Genomic DNA, 20,551 nt, shown 5'->3' with positions numbered 1-20,551 from the left:
GATGGTGGCTACGGTGAGAGGGGTCAGAGGGCCAGACAGAAGCCACGTCTGCCACCGGGGCCTGGCCGGCCTGGGCTCTCTGAGCAGGACTCGATGGGCTCCTGCAGTAGAGACCCACGTGGTACAGGGGGAGTTGCCTCCTAGAGAAGCTCGTGTCTCCAGTAGCAGGTGCACTGGGCTTATTGCTGGGCTCTGAGTGACTGGTGGTATGGCCCGGTGCTGCCCCTCCATGTGACCTAAGATGCAGTTTCCCCATCTGTAAAAGGGGATGACGGTTGCAGGTTGATGGTGAGGACTAAGTGAGTGCATGCATGTAGAGGGCCTGCAGGCATGTTTGGCACATGGTGGGTGTTCTGCCTCCGGGGAGAGTGATACCTACTACCTCATAGGGTTTTTGCCAGGATTCACTCATTCTATGTGTGTGAACATGCTTTGTGACTCTTATTTTTATTATTTGAGAAGCTCAGGCTAAAGACTTGAGGGTTCCGGTGGGGCAGGAGAGAGAGCGGTGGGGGGCAAGCATTTGAGTGTTGGCCGGACTGCAAGCTGGGGTCTGGCTCTCAGAACGCTCCTTCCCTGGACTGTCCCGCATCCCTTAGGGTTTGGAGACAAGGCACAGGTCAGTGTCATGCGGGGAGTCTCGGCAGGGTGGATGGCTCTGGAGCCAGACTGCTTGGCTTTTTAGCCCCTCTCTGCCATTCAGCAGCTGGGGGGACCTTGGGCAAGGTATGGGGTTTAAATCACTCATTCAACAGATAGCTGTCTCTTGAAGGTCTGCATGGTGCCGATTGAATAGTCCCGGACAGAAATGGAAACCGCGCCTCTCTCTCCGAGTTTTAGTCCAGCAGGAGGGATGGAGATGAATGACACAATAGGAGGAGAATCACGTAATTGCAAACTGGGATAAGTGCCCTGGAGGAAAGTGTGACTTCTCAGGCCCCCATTTCCTTGCCCATAAAATGGGGATGATGACAGGACCTGCTTCAGAGGGTGGTCCTAAGGATTAAATGTGGTGATGCTGAGAGAAGCACTTTGTACCGGGCCTGGCACACAGCAAGTGCCCAGTAAATGGTAGTATTATTATTGTTATTCGGTGACAGAGAGTTGCAGGGCTGTGAAAGGAACTTGGGCGCCACTCAAGGCCGGATCCCAGCATGGCCCTGCTCTCTATTCCCTCATCAGGCAGCCACTGGGCGCTCTGGATCCCCGGGGAACCTTGGGGCACACGGAGACCGAGCTGCCCCTTGCGCGGTGCCCCCTCTCGGAGGCAAGGGGCTGGCTGCGGTGGCCCAGGCTGCCCGCGGCTGCCAGCAGGGGCGGCTGTGCTCTTTGGGGGCTGGCTGAAGGGCGGCGGGGACAGGCGGCCCCCGCGTTATTGGGAGCAGACGGGGGCTTGGCGGAGCTGCTGTCTGAGTTCTGTGCCGGCATTAGCAGCTCGGCAGGGCTCTTGCTTAATGGGATTTTCTTCCCAAATGCTGTAATTATCGCCATACAAATACTTATTACCCAGAGCAGATGACGGCCGGGCCTTGGGCAGTAGCCAGGGAGCTGGGCTGTGCTCGGGGTGGAGAATTGGCTCCTCTTTTTGAGCTCGAGACTCCCTCCCCTTCTCTCTGGATCCCAGCCTGCCGTGGACAAACAGCTGTTGGGCACCTGCCATGTGCAGAGTGTCTGCAGAGGACCAGGGTATGGACTCGCTCCTCTGGGAGCTTGCGGCCTGGTGGGGAGAAAGGTCTGTCTGCGAAAGAACAAATGTGTAAGGATGCCCGTAGGGACGTAGAGCACAGCGGCTACCAGCGCAGCCTTTGCTGTGAGAATGGCCCGGTTTGAATCCCGCCTTCATCAACTACCACCTGAGAGATCTTGGCTGACTCATGAGTGACTCAGTTTCCTCATCTGTAAAATGGGAGCAACGTAGCATTTACCTTGTAGGGCTGTGAGTTCAAATGAAATTGTCCATGTAGCATGGTTAGAATAACGTTGGCACGTAGAAAGTACTCCATCAATGTTAGAGATGAGGAGATGGGAGTGAGACATGGAGGAGGAGTTGTATCCCTACAGTGATTGGGAGGTGGGATTTGAATTGGGCCTTGAAGGTTGGGCAGGAATTAGGTGAGTGAGTGGTGAAGCCAGGGCAAGGGAATCTGGGGCCATCCAGAGGTGAGTGCCGTACATTTGGGAAGGAGATCTAGCTGGTGGCGTGAACGTTTGTGCTGGTGAGTTCTGAGAGAGGAGATTAAAGTAGCGGGTAGGCTTAGGCCATGTGGCTGGGGAATGGGGAGCCATCCGAGGGTGTGTGTGTGTGTGTGTGTGTGTGTGTGTGTAAAATTTTATATTAAATATTTTTTTTTACTATTCAGCGATGTTTAACAAATCTAGTTGTGCAAACATCACCACAGTCCAATTTTAGAATATTTTCATCACCCAAAAAGATTCCTTGTGTTCACTGTAATTTTAAATTTTGTTATAATTTCAAACTTACAGAAAAGTTGCAACAAAAGTATATCCCTTATTCAGACTCAATTGTTTATATTTTGCCATCTTTGCTTTATCATATATTATACACACACACATGCACACACACCTTTTATTCCTGAACCATTTAAGAATAGATTGGAGGCATAACTATTTTCCTCTAAATGCTTCGGTGTGTATTTTTCTAACGACAATAAGGCTATGAAAGTTAGAAAATTTAGTGTCGATACAATACTATTATCTACTCCATGGTTCATTTTAGAATTTCATCAATTGTGCCAATAATGTCTTTTGTAGCTATTGTTTTGTTCAGGTTCAGAATCCTGTCCAGGATCACACATGGCATCTACTTGTCATGGCTCTTTATTCTCTGTTAATTTGGACCAGTTCCTTAGCCTTTCTTTGTTTTTCTTGACCTTAACATTTTTGAAGAATACTGGCCAGTTATTTTGTAGAATGTCCCTCAATTTGGCTTCATCTGCTTTTTTCTCATGATTGCGTTCAGGTTATGCACTTTTGGCAGGAATGCTAAATAAGCAACGTTGTGCCCTTCTCAGTGGGTCGTGTCAGAAGACACATGATGTCAGTTTGTCCCAATATTGGTGATTTTAGCTTTGATTACTTGGTAATTTGGTGTCAGCCAGGCTTCTCCGCTGAAAAGTTACTATTTTCCCCTTTGTTATTAATAATTGACTTGCAGGGAGATACTTCGAGGCCATGTAAATATCCTACTCATCAAACTTTCATTCACTAGTTTTGGTTCCACTGATGAGAAATTTGTAACTCCACCATTTCTTCTCTATTTATTAGTTGGCGTTCTACCGTAAGAAAGAACTTTACCTTCTCCTCCATCTGTTTGTTGTTTGCCTGATTGTTTGTAACAGCATGGACTTGCGGATTATTATTTTATTCATTGGGTTATAATTTGTAATAACGTTACTACATTATTTTGATGTTCAGAGTGTCCCACATTTGGCCAGTGGGACCTCTTCAAGGTGCTCCCATGTCCCGTTGACAAGACCCTTTAAGCACTTGCCTCCAGGGGTTTTGAGTGGAGAGTAACAAGTGCAAAATGGTGTTTTAAGATATTCTGTTTCCTGGCTTTGGTATGGACAATAAATGGAGGGAGAGACCAACTGGTTGGTGGTGGGGAGACCAGTTGGTTATGGTGACTGTGATTTCTGACAGTAGTTTTTCTATCACTGCTGTATTTTTGCTCTTTAAAAATTTTTTTTAAAAACTTTTATTTTAAAACAATTTTAGACTTACAGAAAAGTTGCAAAAATAGTGCAGAGAGAATTCCCATACACCCTTCACCCAGCTTCCCCTAATGTTAACATCTTTCTTAATCATAGCACGATGATCAAAACCAAGAAATAAACATTGGTACAATACTGTTAGCTGAGCTATAGACTTCATTTGCATTTCACTAGTTTTTTTTCCACCAATGTCCTTTTTCTATTACAGGACCCAATCCAGGATCCCACATTGCATTTAATTGTCATTTCTCCTTAGTCTTCTTCAGCCTGTGACAGTTCCTTAGTCTTTCCTTGTTCTTTGTGACCTTGACATTTGTAGAAAGTGCTGGTTAGTTATTTTGTAGACTGCTCTTTGGTTTGTGTTTCTCTGGTGTTTTTTCATGATTGGATTCAGGTTATGCATTTTTGGCAAGAATGCCACAGAGGTGATGTGCCCTTCCCAGAGCATCCTATCAGAGGGTAGATGACATTGATATGTGTCATTGTTGATGATGTTGACCTTGATCTCTTGGTTAAGTTGTTGTCTGCCAGGTTTCTCCACTATAAACATTATCTTTCCATTTGCAATTAATAAATATTTGCGGGGGGAGATAACTTTGAGAGTATGTAATATCCTTTTTGCCCTCAAATTCTCACCTACTAATTTTAGCATTCATTAATGGATCTTGCCTGCAACCATTATTATCCAATTTTGCTTTTCTATTTCCCTCATTCGTTCTACATTTATTAATTGGAATTCTTCTGTAGGGAAGAAAATCTTATTTCTTTTTAAGAAGGTGGTTTGTTGGATGGGTGCATTGGGTTTTGAGTTTCCTGAGGGCAGGGACTGTGTCTCATGTATCTTTGTATTTCCATCGCCTCGTACATAGTAGGTGCTCAAAAAAAATGTGTGTTCAATGAGTTTTGTTTTTTTTTTAAACCTGTGGTAAGACATTTCATGATTCTGATCCTTGCCTTAGAAAATATGATCATTGTGATAGGCTGAATAATGGTCCTCAAAGATGTCCACATCCTAATCCCTGGAACCTATGAATATGTTACCTTACAGGGCCAAAGAAACTTCGCAGATGTGATTAAGTTAAGGATCTTGCAATGGGAGATGATTTTGGGTTATCTGGGTGGGCTCAACGTAATCACAAGGGTCCCTAGAGAGAGAGAGGCAGGAGGGTCAGAGTCAGTAGTAGGAGAAATATGACGACAGAAGCAAGAGATTGGAGTGATGCCAAGAAGGGGCCACGAGCCACAGAATGCAGGCGGCCTCTCCATGAAAGAGGCAAGGAGATGGATTCTCCCCTAGAGCCTCCAGAAAGGAATGCAGCCCTGGGAGTGTCTTGATTTTAACCCAGCAAGACTGATTTCTGACTTCTGATCTCCAGAACCGTAAGATAATTTGTGTTGTTTTAAGCCACTAAGTATGTGGCAATGTGTTATAACAGCAGCAGGCAACTGTTACAGTCCTCACAGAGTTTGGAGGGTACAGCAGAGGCCAAGGCATGAGAGGAAGCAGGCCTGGACGGAGGCAGAGGGTGCAGAAGGAGCAAGTGGGAACGTCACAGGGGACCCTGTGGCCCGAGGCTGGGAGGAGGATCTTGCAGAGTAAACTTGGGAGGGTGGCTGATCCTGGAGGAGAAGCCATGAAGTTAGCTTCTGCCTCTTTTGTTTGCATTACCAATAAACAGCCACGTGAAAAAATGACCCTCGAGGTAGGAATAGGGGATGGTCCCTCTGTTGAGTGTTCAGGCTGGAGAGACAGTTGGGAGGGTGTCCTGGGGAAGTAGTGGGACCCACGAGGGCAGTGGGACAGAGACGTCACTGGGAATAAAAATCTCCCGGGAAGCTGGTATAAAATGCAGATCCCCAGGCCCATTCCAGAGTTGCTGAGTCAGCAGGTCTTTGGCAAAGGCCATTCAGGTGATTCAGATGTGGGAGGTGCCCAGGACACAATCTGAGGAACACTGCTTGGTGCTGGGGTTTCCTGGTGAAGAAAGTACGTCCTTTGAAGATGCAGGAGGACTGCCTTTGGCTTCCACCCACATTAAGAGGGCAGCAGGAAGGGAGGGCCACCAGGGAGGAGCTGGAGGAGGGGCAGCAGCTGGGGGAGGGGCAGGAGGAGCTCCCGTCCACAGGGGAGCCTTGGCCCGACGTTTGTGGTTTGCAACCTGGGCGATGCAGTTACTACTAAAGCCAAAGAAGGCGTCTGGAGATGGTGAGGGGAGGGTTAGCAGTGTGGAGAGCAGCCAGTCTGTTTGAGGATGAGGGCCAGGGAACGCTTCTGGAACTGCGACTGGGGGGTCACTGGCAAAGCTGGGCAGAACGCTTTCCTGGGAGAAGTGGAAGGCGGAAGCAGATGGTCGGGAGCGAGTGGGTGGTGAGGAAGTTTGCGGGAGGAGAGAACAAGCGCAGGAGCTCCAAGGGGAGCCGCTCAGAGATTGTTTGCAGAGGGGCAGGTGGACTGGAGTCCCACTCAGGGGAGAGGGGGTGGGAGGCGACTGTGGGAAAGAGGAGCCCGAGCCCTGGGTGGGTTGGGGAGGGGAGGACCTATGACAGGTCAAAGAGCAGAGATGGAGAGCATCAAGGAGGGAGTTGTGATGGTGTTGGTGGTCACCATTCAGAATCCTTACTTTGTACGCAGGCTCCAAGCCACATGCTTTACCCACGTCACTCTTTCACTCCTCATAACAGTCCTGGGAGGAAGGCATTACAGTCCTCCTCAGGTCCCTGAGGGATTGGTTCCTGGACATCCACCCACCCAGCACCAAATAAGGTTCCAAAATTCCCGATGCTCAAGTCCCTTATATAAAATGGCGTACTATTTGCATATAACCTACTCACATCCTCTCCTATACTTATAATAATCTCTAGATTACTTATAATACCTAATAAGAGGTAAATACTATATAAATAGTTGTAAATACAGTGTAAATGATATGCGGATAGTTGCCAGAGCAGGGCAAATTCAAGTTTGGTTTTTGGAACTTTCTGGAATCTTTTTTTGTGTGTGGAATATTTTTGATCTATGATTGGTTGAATCTGTGGTGGTGGATCCCCCAGATAAGGGGGATAAGAGTCTATTGCACTTGCCCCTGCTTTGTAGATGAGGAGAAGATAAGAGAGGTGGAACCGTCTGCCCTGGGTTAAACAGCCAGCTGGTAAGTGATGCTCTGAGTCTTGAGGCTTTGAGATGTGTTTCTGTTTAAATTTTTTTTTAATAAATTTATTTATTTATTATTTTTGGCTGTGTTGGGTCTTCGTTGCTGCACTGGGCTTTCTCTAGCTGCGGCGAGCGGGGGCCACTCCTGGTTGTGGTGCACGGGTTTCTCATTGCGGTGGCTTCTCTTGTTGCGGAGCACGGGCTCTAGGCGCGTGGGCTTCAGTAGTTGCGGCTTGCGGACTCTAGAGCGCAGGCTCAGTAGCTGTGGCACAGGGGCTTAGTTGCTCCGCGGCATGTGGGATCTTCCCGGACCAGGGCTCGAACCCATGTCCCCTGCACTGGCAGGCGGATTCTTAAGCACTGTGCCACCAGGGGAGCCCTGTGTTTAATTTTTAAATTTGACTACCACTCCACACATCTTAATAAGGTTTGGCTTCATTCATTCATTCATCAGACATTCATTTAACACCTACAGAACCTCTGTCGGGGCTTAGCACTAGGGCATAAAGGGAAATTGGCCAAGATTGATTCCTGCCTGCATGTGTTTACAGGGCGGACCCAAGTTGCAGGCTGGCACAGGGAGGGGTGTCCAGCCTAGGGGTGGGGGGTGGTGAGCAGAGTTGGGGGATACAAGGAGGTGGTGTTGCAGGTTGAGGTCAGGGCCAGGGAGTTAGCTGGTGGGTGGCCTCTCAGGGGCCTGGGGTGGGCAGTGAGTGGAGAGGGGGCTGGCAGGCAATGGACATGGAGGCCTGGTGGCCACCAGGGAGTGGGGCCTGTCTGTAGGGATGTGGTTTTGGGGTGGGCCCCAGACCTGAGAATGGTATTGGCAAGAGCAAGGCCAGGCCTCAGTGGTGAAGGAACGGAGGTGCAGTTCGTGCCTCAGAACAGAATGCACCATGGAGTTGGGGTTAAGAGCTGGGCTCTGATCACCTCCCACGCATTAGGATGGCTACTATAAAAAAACTGGGAAATGACAAGTGGTGGCGAGGATGTGGAGAAATTGGAACCATTGTGTGTTGTTTCTGGGAATGTAAAATGGTGCGACTGCTGTGGAAAACAGTATGAAGGTTCCTCGGAAACTTAAACATAGAATTACCATATGATCCAGCAAGTTCACTTCTGGGTATATACCCAAAAGAATTGAAAGCAGTGTCTCAAAGATATTTGTACCCTCATGTTCATAGCTGGATTATTCACAATAGCTAAAGGGTGGAGGCAACCCAAGTGTCCATTGATGGATGAATGGATAAACAAAACCTGTAGACGTGCAATGGAATATTATTCAGCCTTAAAAAGGAAGGAAATTCTGACACATGCTATACCATGGATGAACCTTGAGGACATTGTGAAATAAGCCAGTCCCCTTATCTGAGGTACCCAGAATAGTCAAATTCGTAGAGACAGAAAGTAGAATGGTGGTTACCAGGGGCTGTGGGAGGGAGGAATGGGAAGTTACTGTTGAACAGGTACAGAGTTTCAGTTTTGCAGGATGAAAAAGTTCTGGAGATCTGTCATACAACAGTGTGAATGTACTTAACACTACTGAGCTGTGCACTTAAAAATGGTTAAAATGGTAAATTTTGTTATGTGTATTTTATAGCAATTAAAAAGTAAAAAAAAAAAAAAAAAAAAGACCTGGGCCCTGGAGTCAGACGTGCTAGGGTTCAAGTCTTGCCTTTTCAACCTACTTACCAGCTGACTGAACTTGAGCTGGTTACTTAAATTCTTTATGCCTCAGTTTCCTCATTTGTAAATCAAGACTGATAACAAATCTTTGAACCAGGTGGTATTATGAGGCTTAAGTGAGCTGGCTTGGCTGTGATAGTATAGATATTACTAGTCAAGCCAAGGAAACAAGATGGGAGCCCAGGAGCCTGGACAGAGCAGGATCCGTAGGAAATCTGCTGTGGTGTGAGGCCCCTGTCTACTCATCCCTGGGGCTTCTTGATTCATCACACGGTGGAGGGTGACCCCAGCCCTGGGGTTGGTGCCAGGCCTGTGGGCTCTGCTGAGGGGGTGGAGGAGCCTCTGGATCATGACCCACTGAGGCTCGAGGAAGGCTTGGGGCTGATGGGAGCATGCGCCAGCCTCGGCTGCGATGTGCTGGCGGCAGCCGGGCTCCGTGGGCAGGATAGTTCAGCTTATATTTACTGAGCAACTACGGTGTGCCAGGCACCCTCACAGGTGCTGGCTCACAGATGTGGCTCTGCCTCTCACAGCCTGGCAGGGGAGACTGGCCTTTAAGGCCAGTCATATATATGTTTTTATTTTGTAATTTTTTAAAAATTTATTTATTTATTTATTTATTTTTGGCTATGTTGGGTCTTCGTTGCTGCCCATGGGCTTCCTCTAGTTGTGGTGAGCGGGGGCTACTCTTTGTTGTGGTGCACGGACTTCCCATTTTGCAGAGCATGGGCTTAGTTGCTCTAGGACATGTGGGATCTTCCTGGACCAGGGCTCGAACCCGTGTGCCCTGCATTGGCAGGCGGATTCTTAACCACTGTGCCACCAGGGAAGCCCCCAAAGGACCTCATATTAAACACACAAATCGAAATGCCAGCTCTGGAGGAGGAGCTGAGTGAACACCTGTGGGGAGGGTGGTTTAGAGGAGGGGACATTTAAATTGAGGCCTGAAGGATGTTAGGAGTAAGCCAGCTGTGGGTTACCCTGTGGGCTCTGGATCAGAGCCCAGCCAGCACTGGCAAAGGCCCTGCGGCAGAAGAGCTGGTTGTTGAAAGTGAAGGAGCAGGGTGGCTGAAGCCCTGGGGGCTGGTATTTTCCTAACAAGGGAACTGAGGAAAAATCAGTCTTTTAACCTGTGGGCTATGGAATGGTTGTTGGTAAAACAGCAGCGTCCTCTCTGTGTGAAGCTTTCCTTGGCCGATGTCCATTTGGGGAGAGCATTTCTTAATTACTGTGGTTTTTTTTTTTTTTTTGAGTCAGGGAGCAAGGAAACATGGAAAACCCACCCAACCCAGTGCTATTTAGAATATGTCAGTTTCAATATGCAAATTTATTCTTGCCTTTAAGAAATACTTACTAAAACATCTATCAGGTAACAGGTGCCATGTACTACGTTAGACCCTGGAGATACAATAATGAAAAAAAACTGGCACAGCCCGTGTCCTCGAGGGGCTTATACATGGGGAGGGGTAGAGATATCAGTCAAGGAAGGTCCCAAATCCATATAAAATTGCCCCTGATTTGTGCTGCAGAGGAGAGGGTTAGAGTGCCCTGTGGGCCTGTGCTAGGGAGGTTGGACCAATTGGAAGGAACAGTTGGAGTGACTTAGGCAAAGTGGAGGGAGGGAGCAGTGGAGGCAGAGGGGATGGCAAGTTCAAAGGCCCTGCCACCAGAGGGAGCAAATCAGAACAGGGAGAGTGGGGCAGGCCACCTGGGGTTTGTGCGGTGTTAAGGGGAGTTTGTCTTGATTCCAAGAGTGATGGGGATTCATTGAAGGGCTTAAGTGGGGAGTGACATGATCAGATTTGCATCTTGAAAAGATCACTCTGGCTGTGGCCTGGAGAACAGATTGGAGGGGAGCCAGAGGCAAGGTGGGGAGCCCGGTTAGGTGGCTCTGGACGTTCCATGCAGCCGGTCCACCTGCAGGTTGGGGTGTGGGCCCCTCTACCTCTGTCGGGCGGCAGCTGGCTAGGGACATTCTTCATTCCCTTGGTTCTCCTGTCTAACTTTGCAGACACTGAGTGCTGTGGATTTGGCCAGGGTAAGATTTCAAAGGACAGCGCTGAGGAATACAGTTCCCCAGCCCAGAGGCCAGTCTCATTCACAGTCAGAGTGTGCGTGTTTATTTTTTGGAGACCTGGCAGGAAGGAAATTTAGAGGGGAGCTGAGCCTCCCCATCATCATTGCAGGTTTGGGCCCTTGGGGAGGAACCAGCACCAGGAGCGGCTGCCCTCCCACCCAACCGTGAGAAATGCTTGTGAAGTGCGTGGAGCCCCCGGAGCACCCCAAGAGGGGCCCAGGGTGTTTATTCCTACAGCTTTAGGAAATCCAGTGGTTTCTTTCGGTTTATCACAAACACCCAGATGCTGGGGATCAGATTCTTGTTTCCTGAGAGGATTCGAGAAACCCTGATGTGTTTTTGTTTTTTCCTCAGTAATTTTGCTTCAGAGGATTTTCTCCCGAATCTTTCACCACCGAGGTTTTTTCTTTCAGGTTAGGACCACACAGGAACGGATGGGAGTCAGGGCCATTTGCCACTGGAGTGTATTTCCTCCTGGGGAGAAGGATGGATGCAGAGTCATCACTTTTGGAAGAGAGAGAATCATCTCAGGGCATCTTCCCTGGGCCTCAGCATCCTGGGGCCTGCAGGGCAGGAGCAGCCAGCTCCTCCCTGCTCAGCGTGGCAAAGCCAGCCCAGCAGCAGCCTGAGCTGAGCCTGGGACACCACCCCTCTAGTGGTGCTATGGTCCTTGAGGGAAACAAAAGAAGAACATCAGTAGTAGTAAAAATAATTGCAGCAGGTAATATTGATACAGAGAGCGTTTATGTATGCCAGGCACTGCTCCTGGTGCTTTAGAAATGGTTAAGCCACTTAAACCTCACCACATCTCTAAGAGGTGGGTGTGATCATTATCTTCATTTTACAAATGGGGAAACTGCGGCGCAGAGAAGTTAAACGTTGTGCCCAGGGTCACACAGCTAGTGATCGTAGAGTAGGAATTGGAAGCCGGATAGTCTGGCTCTAAAGCCCAAGCTCGGCTGGCTGGGGAGCTGCCCTGATATTGTTGTATGGGCAGAGCACACGGTCTTATAGGGCCCCAGGATGTCTGTCTAAGTTGCTCCTCGGCTCTTTCCAAGGCGTGATTGCTCAGGGTGAGGGGTGGGCTCGACAGAATCCAGCAACACGAGGCATCGTGATGAAGGGGAAAGAACCTGGATTCACGTTGGCCTGGGTGGGATTTGGCCCTGGCCCCACCACTTATGAGCTGGGTGGCACTGGGCAAATGGCTTCACCAATCTCTGCCTCAGTTTCCTCATCAGCAAGATGGAGAGAACTTGACTCATCTCGTAGGCTACTGTGCAGGTGAGATGAGATGAAGCATGCCTGGAGTTGGGCTCAGAGCCTGCACACAGAGGCGCCCAATAAAGAGAAGTGGTGGATGTGGGCCCTGGTGGCAAGAACCTCAGGGACCCCAGGGTAGCTCTGGATCCTGGCTTCTTCCTGAGAAGCGAGGCCGGGAATTGCCCCAGAGGGCCCACCCCACTTGCCTGCTCTGGCTGCACAGGTCTGAAGGTCACAGCAGCTTCTCTGGTTTTCCCAGGCGGCTTGCTGGGGAGGGGTCTCCATGGCGACACTCAAGGACCACCTGTTGGAGGAATCAGGCACCGGAGAAAAATGACCTCCTCGCCTCAATCCAGCAGCCTGTGCTGAGGGTTTGAGGGGAGGTGGCCGGGCCACCTCGAGGTTGGAAACTCGATCCTGGTGGGCTGCCCGGCTGAGGGGAGAGGGAGGGGACCGTGGAGGCCATTCTCTCAGCCTAAGTGGCGCTAATGACTCCTTAAGCTGCCGCCCCGGACCTGCGAACCCGATGAGAGCTGCCTCTGCCTCACAGGCTGCCTTCTCGAGGGCTGTCCCCTGAGAGGAGGCGCTTAGCTTAGCTCCGGGTTAGAGACCAAAGCTGATGGGGGAGGCTGGGGGCTGGGGGGGCTTGGGCTTCCATCGACATTCCTGGAAGCCACCAGCAGGGCCTCCTGAGAGAGGGGCTGTGTTTGCTCTGCTGTCTGTATACCATTGTCCTCCTGTGCCTGCCTGTCCCAGGTCTTTTCTTGAGTGGAGGTGGAGTGGGGTACAGGAAGTGAGGGGGAGGGGTTGGAATCCACTGATGGCTAAGGAATGCGCTCCAGCGTCTGCCCAGTGGAGCCTGGTGCCAAAGGTGAGAAGAGAGGCAGGTAGATGGCGCGTATCATCAGAAGTCCCTGCGAACTCCCCACCCAACCCTGCCCACCTATGGGAATTCCATCCTCAGGGATTCCTGAGTTCCATTTGGGCCCTGCCTTGTTCAGACAAGTCTTGACGTCTGTCTTTGCCTCAGTTTTGCCGTCTGTGAATTGAATAATTATTGTAGTCAATTGCCTGATGAACCATGGTTGCCATGAGAAGGAGTGAGTGAATGATTGTAAAATGCAAGATTTCTCATGACCTTTGACTGAGTAATTCTGTTTCTCGGAACGTATTCCTCCCAAACGCCCACCGAGCTTTATGCGGTATTATTTATAATCGAACAATACCAAAACAGCTCAGATGTTCCAGTGACAGAGAATCAGGGCATGCCCAGTAACTTGATATATCCAATGGAAGGGATCCTTTATGCCAATTAAAATCGTAAATGGAGAACGAGCAGGGAATGACATTGCAGAAGGCGTGCACACCATTTATGTCTCATTCACTCTTGTATCTTCAGAACCTTGCAAAGTGCTCTGCAAATAGCAAGTCTTCAGTAAATATTTGTCATATTATCTCCACTCGATAAAACTTATATCCAAAGGTAACAGGCTTGAGAGAAGATATTCCAGAATATTAACAAGGGGTTCTTTCTGGGTGATGAGCTAATGTGTGATTTTTCTTTATTCTTAAGGTAATTGAAAAAATTCAATAATGTACATATATGACTCGTATTTTTCAGCATAATAACTTGCCTATTTTATTGACTTTAAAAATATAGATGTCTCTTAAAAAATTTCAAACAATGCAGAAAAGTATGAAAAAGAAGCTGAAGTCCCCTTAAGTCCTACCACTCAGTGGTTACAGGCATTCACATGCAGCGAACAGCTCCCAGCAAACTCGTTCTATGCATATACCTCTACTGATATGCCTGTGAGTTTTAACATAAGTGAGCTAGGGGCATACAAGCTGTCTTGAAACCCTTTTCCCAGGGGCTGTATCAGGGACATCTTCCCTTGTCAATACAAAGGGATCTGTACTGTTTTAAATGGCTGTATGGCATTCAGTTTCACAGATGTACTGAAATTTAACTAAGCATGGCTCTGTCGACGTGCATTGAAGCTTAGTATTTTTGCTTTTATAATCAATGCTGACATACATTATAATCAAAAACATAAAACCGGGACTTCCCTGGTGGTCCAGTGGTAAAGAATCTGCCTTCCAGTGCAGGGGACGCGGGTTCAATCTCCGGTTGGGGAACTAGTATCCCACATGCCGCGGGGCAGCTAAGCTGGCGTGCCACCCCTACTGAGCTCGCGCACCTCAACGAGAGAGCCACGTGCTGCAAACTACAGAGCCCATGCGCTCTGCAACCTGTGGGCCACAACTAGAGAAGAGAAAACCCGCACGCCACAACTCGAGAGAAGCTTGTGCAGTGCAACGAAAGATCCCGCCTGCCTCAACGAAGATCCGGCGCAACTAAGACCTGACACAGCCAAAAATGAATAAAATAAACAAATAAATAAATAATAAATCTTTTTTAAAAACACCCCAAATTCCTTGTGGTTTTGGGTTCAGGGGTGAAAGTTTGAGCAGGATAGCCCAGAGGGAACCGCCTGCTTGTGGAGGGAACCAGTCTTCAGGGCTTTGAGATGACATTCTCCTTGTTTGAAGTGAGTTTTCAGGGCTTTGAGATGATATTCTTGTTTGAAGTGAGGTCGTGTGGCAGGGGGAGCAGCAAAGAGAGGCTCAGAGGTGGCCGTTTCGGGGAAGAATATTTCGTTCAACAAAAAAGGCCTTTACGTTGAAAAGAGCCCATCTTACGTGGAGAAGGCATCCTCCCAGCATTTAGGGCAGGAAGGGGCTCAGTCTGGTGCTCTCACCCATGGCCCTGTTACCTTGGAGAGGCCTCAGACCCCTCAGAGAGATCCTGTTAGAAAAGAGCTGAGGAACGGGGAATGAGTTTTTCCAGCTGCTCCAAAGGATCAGGAGCCAGGCCCAGGGGAAGGACAGAGACAGTGATGAGTTGGATAAATTATCAGCTTGTCAACTTGGGGAGAGAGCCTGTCCTGGTGGAAGAAGCCTGGGCCCTAGGATCAGACGGCTATGGGTCCAGATCCCTGCTCTGTGCTTTACCAGGTGGTGACCTCGGGAAGACCTCTTTGAGACACTTTCTCCTCATCTGTAAGATGGGCGCGATAACTACCTTCCAGCATCTTGAACGATGTATGCAAAGCCCAGTTCCCAGAGTGTGTGGCAATCAATAACATTTTGTTCTTAGTGGAAGCAGCTCTAGAACATCACACTTCTGAAACACTGTTAGGAAAGGGAACTTGCTGTTTTTCAAAGTAGCTTGGACTTGGGTTGGGATGGCGGAAACACCTGGAATCTTTGACCAAAGTTGGTAAATGAGGAGACTGGGCTGCAGGTAGAGCGTGTGCGTATCTGTGTGTGTGGATGTGTGCGCGCGAGCACAGTTAAGTTATTGCTAAGCGTACGGGGGACTGCGATGATGGTGAGGAAGAGGAGGGGGCAGGGTGGCTGTGGACACGGGGCTGCACAGGAAGCCAGGTTAGATGTGGAGGTGACAGCTGGGTTTGGAGCTGGGCCTGAGTGAGATTCCGCTGTGTGTGGCTCAGTGGAAGAACTTTCTGGGGAGTGGAGTGCCTGACCCCTGGAGTGGCCTGCCTTTCCAAGGCTGGGCCAGCTTCCTGTGAAGAGGAGTGGCCAGCAGAGGCTGGGTGGGAGGGGGCGGGAGGTGGGGTCCGTGTCCAAGGTGCCCAGGGCATGACTGGAAGGGCTGAGGGAGGAGCACGTGGTCTTGGGAGGGAGCAAGGACTGGAGGCCCTGGTGGTGTGAGGGGACGAGGCACTGTGGGGCTCGGCCTCCCTTCCTGGGCCCTGCCTTCCTGTCCCTGCTGCAGGACTGGCCTCATAGCAGCTCCTGCCCGGAGGCCTCACTGGCTCCCTGTCTTTCCTCTGGTTCCTTTCTGAGGCCCTCTGGCTTGGACCCACCTTCCCCCAACCCTGCTTCCCACGGCTCCCAGCCCTCCAGATACTCCGGCTTTTCTCCTTCCCCAGAGTGTCCGTTCCATCCCTCTTGCTACGGATCTGCCTTGTCTTTTGGACCTCAGCTTGAGTCCCACTTCCTCAGTCCCCTTAAATGGCATGGCCCTCCCTGCTCTCTCCTGCTTGGAATCTGGACAGCTTATGGGAACCAGTGCCACCAGATGATGGCATCGGTATCCCCAAGGGACCCCTTTCTAAGTGCAGGCCATGCTCTTTGCTTGTTTATGCCTCGTGTTACTCCTGTGAGGTAGACAGTTATTATCCCCATTTTATAGATGAGGAAACTGAGGCTCAGCAAGGATTCTACCTGAAGAGCCTCTCTAATTGGCTAGTTTCTAAATTCTTTCCTGTGTGAATGTCTTGTCTCTCCAACGAGACTGAGCTCTTTCAGGGCAAAAGCTACGTTTTGGGGTTCCACAGCACTCCCAGCAGTGAGTCCGTGCCCTGTGCGTTCCTGTTGGTTGAACATCTGCTGCAAAGAGGTCCCGGCTTGTTAGGACGACACAGACTTGGGGGTCCCGGGGCTTGGCTGGGAAGTGCCCAGCCCCGTTGGTGAGATGGTTGACTTAAGCCACGTGGAGAGGGAGCTCGGAGCGGAGCCCTGGCCTGGGGGCACCCCAGGCAGCTCACCATCTCCTTCTCTCCTTTCCTCCCCCAGGGAACTCAACGGCAACAAAATCACTCGGATCCACAAGAATGACTTTGCGGGACTCAAGCAGCTGCGGGTGCTGTGAGTATGGCATGCTGCTGCCGCTTGTAACCTTTCTCCTGCCCCCTCCCCTCAGCGGTGGTCTCACGGCAGAGCCCTGGCTGTGGGTCGTAGGGTTGTAGGCCAGCTGGGCCCCTCCCCTGCGCGGTCAGTCTTCGGGTGCCGTGAGCAGGTGGGTGGAGGTGTGCCAAGTCCTGACCCAGAGTGGCCACTGTCTCCCATATGGCTGAGAAAATTGGGTGTGGAGTGGGCACCAGTAGTCACTGCCTGGCAGGACCTGGGAAGATGGGGCTGCCTTGTCCATTGGCTGGCTCCTGGGGTGAAGGAAGACCAGGTCTGCTCAGGCTGCTGTAGCAAAAGACCAGAGACTGGGTGGCTTAAACAACAGAAATTAATTTTCTCACAGTTCTGGAGGCTAGAAGTCTAAGATTGAGGTGCCATCAGGGTTGGTTTGTGGGAGGCCTCTGTTCCGGGCCACCTTCTCGCTGTGTCCTCATGTGGCCTTTCCTCTGTGTGTGCACACAGAGAGATCTCTGGTGTCTCTTCTTCTTACAAGGACACCAATCCTATCAGATTAGGGCCCCATCCTTACGACCTCATTTAGCCTTAATTATGTACCTTATCTCCAAACACAGTCACATTGGGGGTAAGAACTTCAGTGTATGAATTTTGGGGCGGGGGGGACGACCCAATTCAGTCTATAACAGTCTCCGCAGCTCTTTTGAACTTGTGCCCCAGAAAGACTTCCCAGCAAGGCCACAGACCCCCTGACTTGAGGAGGAAGTGACTGGGAGCCGTTGAGGACAGAGGTGACTCCCCTCAGGTGCCTGATAGTGGCCAACATTGGAGGTGGCAGGCATGACGTTGTCGGGGTGGCCACCGGCCAGCGAAGGAGTCATCCATGGCACCTGCCTTGTCAGGCTGGGCAGGGGTGAGGAGCAAGGGGAAGGGGTGGGTCCCTTCACCCGCTCCTGCTCTGTTGATCTTGGGGTGCAGAGACACCCCTACCTGCGTGCATTCTGATGTGAGGTTATCTCCTCCCACAAACTCAGGTGTGCAGGGAAGAAGGGCATTTTAAATTTTCTCTGCGTCAGTTTCGACTTTGAGCCCACATCCCACCTGGCTGGCAGGAAATTCACTAGCAGACAGTCATAGGGTCCCTCATTCCTTATTCCCAGGGTAATGCAGGGGTCCTGGGGCCTCAGTTCTTTCAGAACTATGGACTTTGCAGCTCGGAAGGTCTTTGGAGGAGGTGGTGACCCTGTGGTCGATCCTCTCTGGGATTGTAGCTGTCAGTCACTGGGGAAGGGGTCTCTGCATCTCCAGAACCACTGACTTCGGAACACTTCCCAGGCTGAGGAATCTCTTCTGAGTCTGGGGAAGCCCTCCCTCCTGCCTGGTGTTACCCCTCCCCCCACCTCCCTGCACGCCACCCGGCATAAGCTCCTCAACAGCACAGCGTTTTTGGAAACAAAGCAGAGGAAGAGAAGTGTCTGGTGGCAGCTTCTGCCCCCTGCCCAGCCCCAAACTTCAATTGAGGCCCTTGCAGGAGCACATAAGCCACCTGCTTGAGAGTAGGGAGGGGAAAACACGGGAGAAAGACATACTTGATGAGCTCAAAATTTACCACGCAGCAAGTGATCTGCCGGTGAAGAGTGCCGCCCTGCCAGCTGGATGTTCTGGGTTTCAGGGCGCGTTGGTGGTAAGGAGGGGCAGAGTCCCCCAGAGCCAGGTGGTTCAGTTGGCAGCAGATGTGGCCAGGCGGAGCGGGGGAGCAGGCAGCGGGGGTGTTGTCTGCCAACCGCAGAGTGTGTTTGCCGCACGTGTGGGCCGGGCCCCGTTGGTTCCTGCTCCTCTCCCCCCGCTACTGGCCGATCTCCCCTGCTCTGCACCCGCAGACACGTGCCCTCTGGGCCAGAGAAGGGCACGTGCGCCAGCAGCACAGAGCCAGCCCCCGCTGCCACCCCCGCTGCTCGGGGTGTGGGCTTCCCCGAGCATGCCTTTGGAGCGATGGCCTGGTGCTCTGGTGGCCCGTGGCCTTCTGCCATGCAGGCAGCTTCAGAGGGTCAGCATGGGGTAGGGCCGGAAGCACATCTTGCTGCTGAAGCTGGATGTGTTGAAGAGCCTGTGTCGGGAATTTGCAAAGCTGTGAGGAAGTTTTGTTGGCTCAGGCCAGGGTTCGGATCTGTGTGCGTCTCGGGCATTGCTCCTGTTTCACTCCCTTGGGCCAGCTGTCTCTAGGAGTCCTTGTCCACCGTCCCAGAGCTGTTCTTGTCTCTTTTCTTCCCCAGGCAGCTGATGGAGAACCAGATTGGAGTGGTGGAACGTGGGGCTTTCGACGACATGAAGGAACTGGAGCGGCTGTGAGTATCTGTGGGCACAGGCTCAGGAGGGCGGTGGGGACTGGCGCCGAGTGGACTCGAGAGGCTGAGCCTGGTGGCAGGAGGGGGTGCTCAGGGACAGGACTGCACGCCCAGCCTGCCTCCCGCCTGCTAATGGGGCCAGGGGCAGCTGTAGCCGTGGAAGGGGTCGCAGCGTCATCGTGAGATGACGGCAAAGTCCTCACTGCATATTCTAAACACAGCTATCGTTGTTGTTTTTCCCTGAGAACGCATCATGGCAAAAAATCCACACAGTGCAGAGGAAGTGAAATTTATTCCTATAATCTTATACTCCAGGCATAACCACTGTTATTGATTTGTGTGGCTTTAAAGGAAGCACTAGTGTGCCCGGGGGACCAACTGCAGGGAAGCCCTTAGGAGCAGTGTCTTGGGTGCTTGAGGCCACAACACAGAACTGAAGGTGTTGTTTTCTGATTTGCATCATTTGTTCCTTAGGGGGCTTTTGAGTTTGAAAATAGGTCTTGATCAGTTTTTGCCAGATTTCAGATTGGTAATAATGAAAAAAAAAAAAAAAAGAATGTAGTATGGGTGAGGTGGGTGATGGCCACTCACATTCATGGTGGTCACCGGCCTCATTTTTCTGCTTTGGTTTGGCTGTAGGTGTCAAGAGTTCTAAAGTTCCTGCCTTTTGAACCAGAAAGTCCATTTGATTTTAAGGAAATAATCAGAGACATGGCTAAAAATTTATATATCAGGATCTTCATTGCACATTATTTAAACACAACAAAAAAATTGGAAACACCCTTTCTGGTGGAGATATAAGATATAAAATCACATTTCTGAAGAACTATTAAGGCCATAGGAATGTGTCTACAATATCACATTAAGTGGAAAAGGCAGGAAGTACATTTATACTAGGCAGGATTTTAATAAATGAAAGGCAGGATTTTATTTACACATTTACATTTGTGTAAATAAAATCAACTTGTATATGTACAGAATACAGGAGGAAGAAAATAATGGAGACTATTAACTCTCATCACCTGGAGTGGTGGGATAACAGTTAACTTTATTCTTTGTGCTTTTCTTTTTTTGTGGATTTTTTCCCAGTGAGTTTATGATATAATTATAGCTATTATTGATTGCCTTACTCTATGCCAGGCACCAAGATAAGTGCTTTGTCCTCCAATATCTCATTTAATCCTTAAAACAACACTGTGGTCGGTGGTGTCTTACAGATGAGAAGCCGAGGTGCACAGAAGTTAAGGCACTTGCCTTATGAGAGAATTATTAAATGGTTAAGTGCAGAAACAGGGATTAGAACCCGGATCATTTTGCCTCCAGAGCCTGAGCTCTTAATGGCTGTAACCTAATACCTTACTTTTCTCTTTTACTTCAAAGAAAATAAGGTATTAAATAAATGGAAAGAATATGGTTGTCTCGTTGCCTTCCTGCTGCCTGGAGAAAAACCAAGTTGAACTTTTCCTCATCCAGGCCTAAAATGGAGCCCTAAGGAGCCCAAAGCTAGAACAGATAATTCATCCTGTGTTAATTTTCTTTAAAAGGCTCAGAACAAAATACGTGTTCACGACCTGGTTATGAGGGGCTGATTTGGTCCTAACCCATTCCGACTCCAGCTCCG

The 20,551-nt window shown here is 50.0% G+C and overlaps 1 protein-coding gene across 1 annotated transcript in view; it reads left to right on the top strand.

Moving 5' to 3' along the window:
• Positions 1-20,551, top strand: part of SLIT1 (slit guidance ligand 1) — a gene marked incomplete at its 3' end in the record, with an annotated part of 168,982 nt that overhangs the window by 4,333 nt on the left and 144,098 nt on the right. The window contains exons 2-3 of the mRNA XM_082611351.1: positions 16,517-16,588; positions 18,859-18,930. Coding sequence (XP_082467477.1) covers positions 16,517-16,588; positions 18,859-18,930 — 144 coding nt within the window. The remainder of the gene's footprint in view (positions 1-16,516; positions 16,589-18,858; positions 18,931-20,551) is intronic.

The sequence above is a fragment of the Mesoplodon mirus genome (assembly GCF_964341445.2).
Source record: "Mesoplodon mirus genome assembly, chromosome: 2".
NCBI classification, from domain to species: domain Eukaryota; kingdom Metazoa; phylum Chordata; class Mammalia; order Artiodactyla; family Ziphiidae; genus Mesoplodon; species Mesoplodon mirus.
Note: the sequence above shows the minus strand (reverse complement) of the source record. Positions and strands in the feature narration are given on the sequence as shown.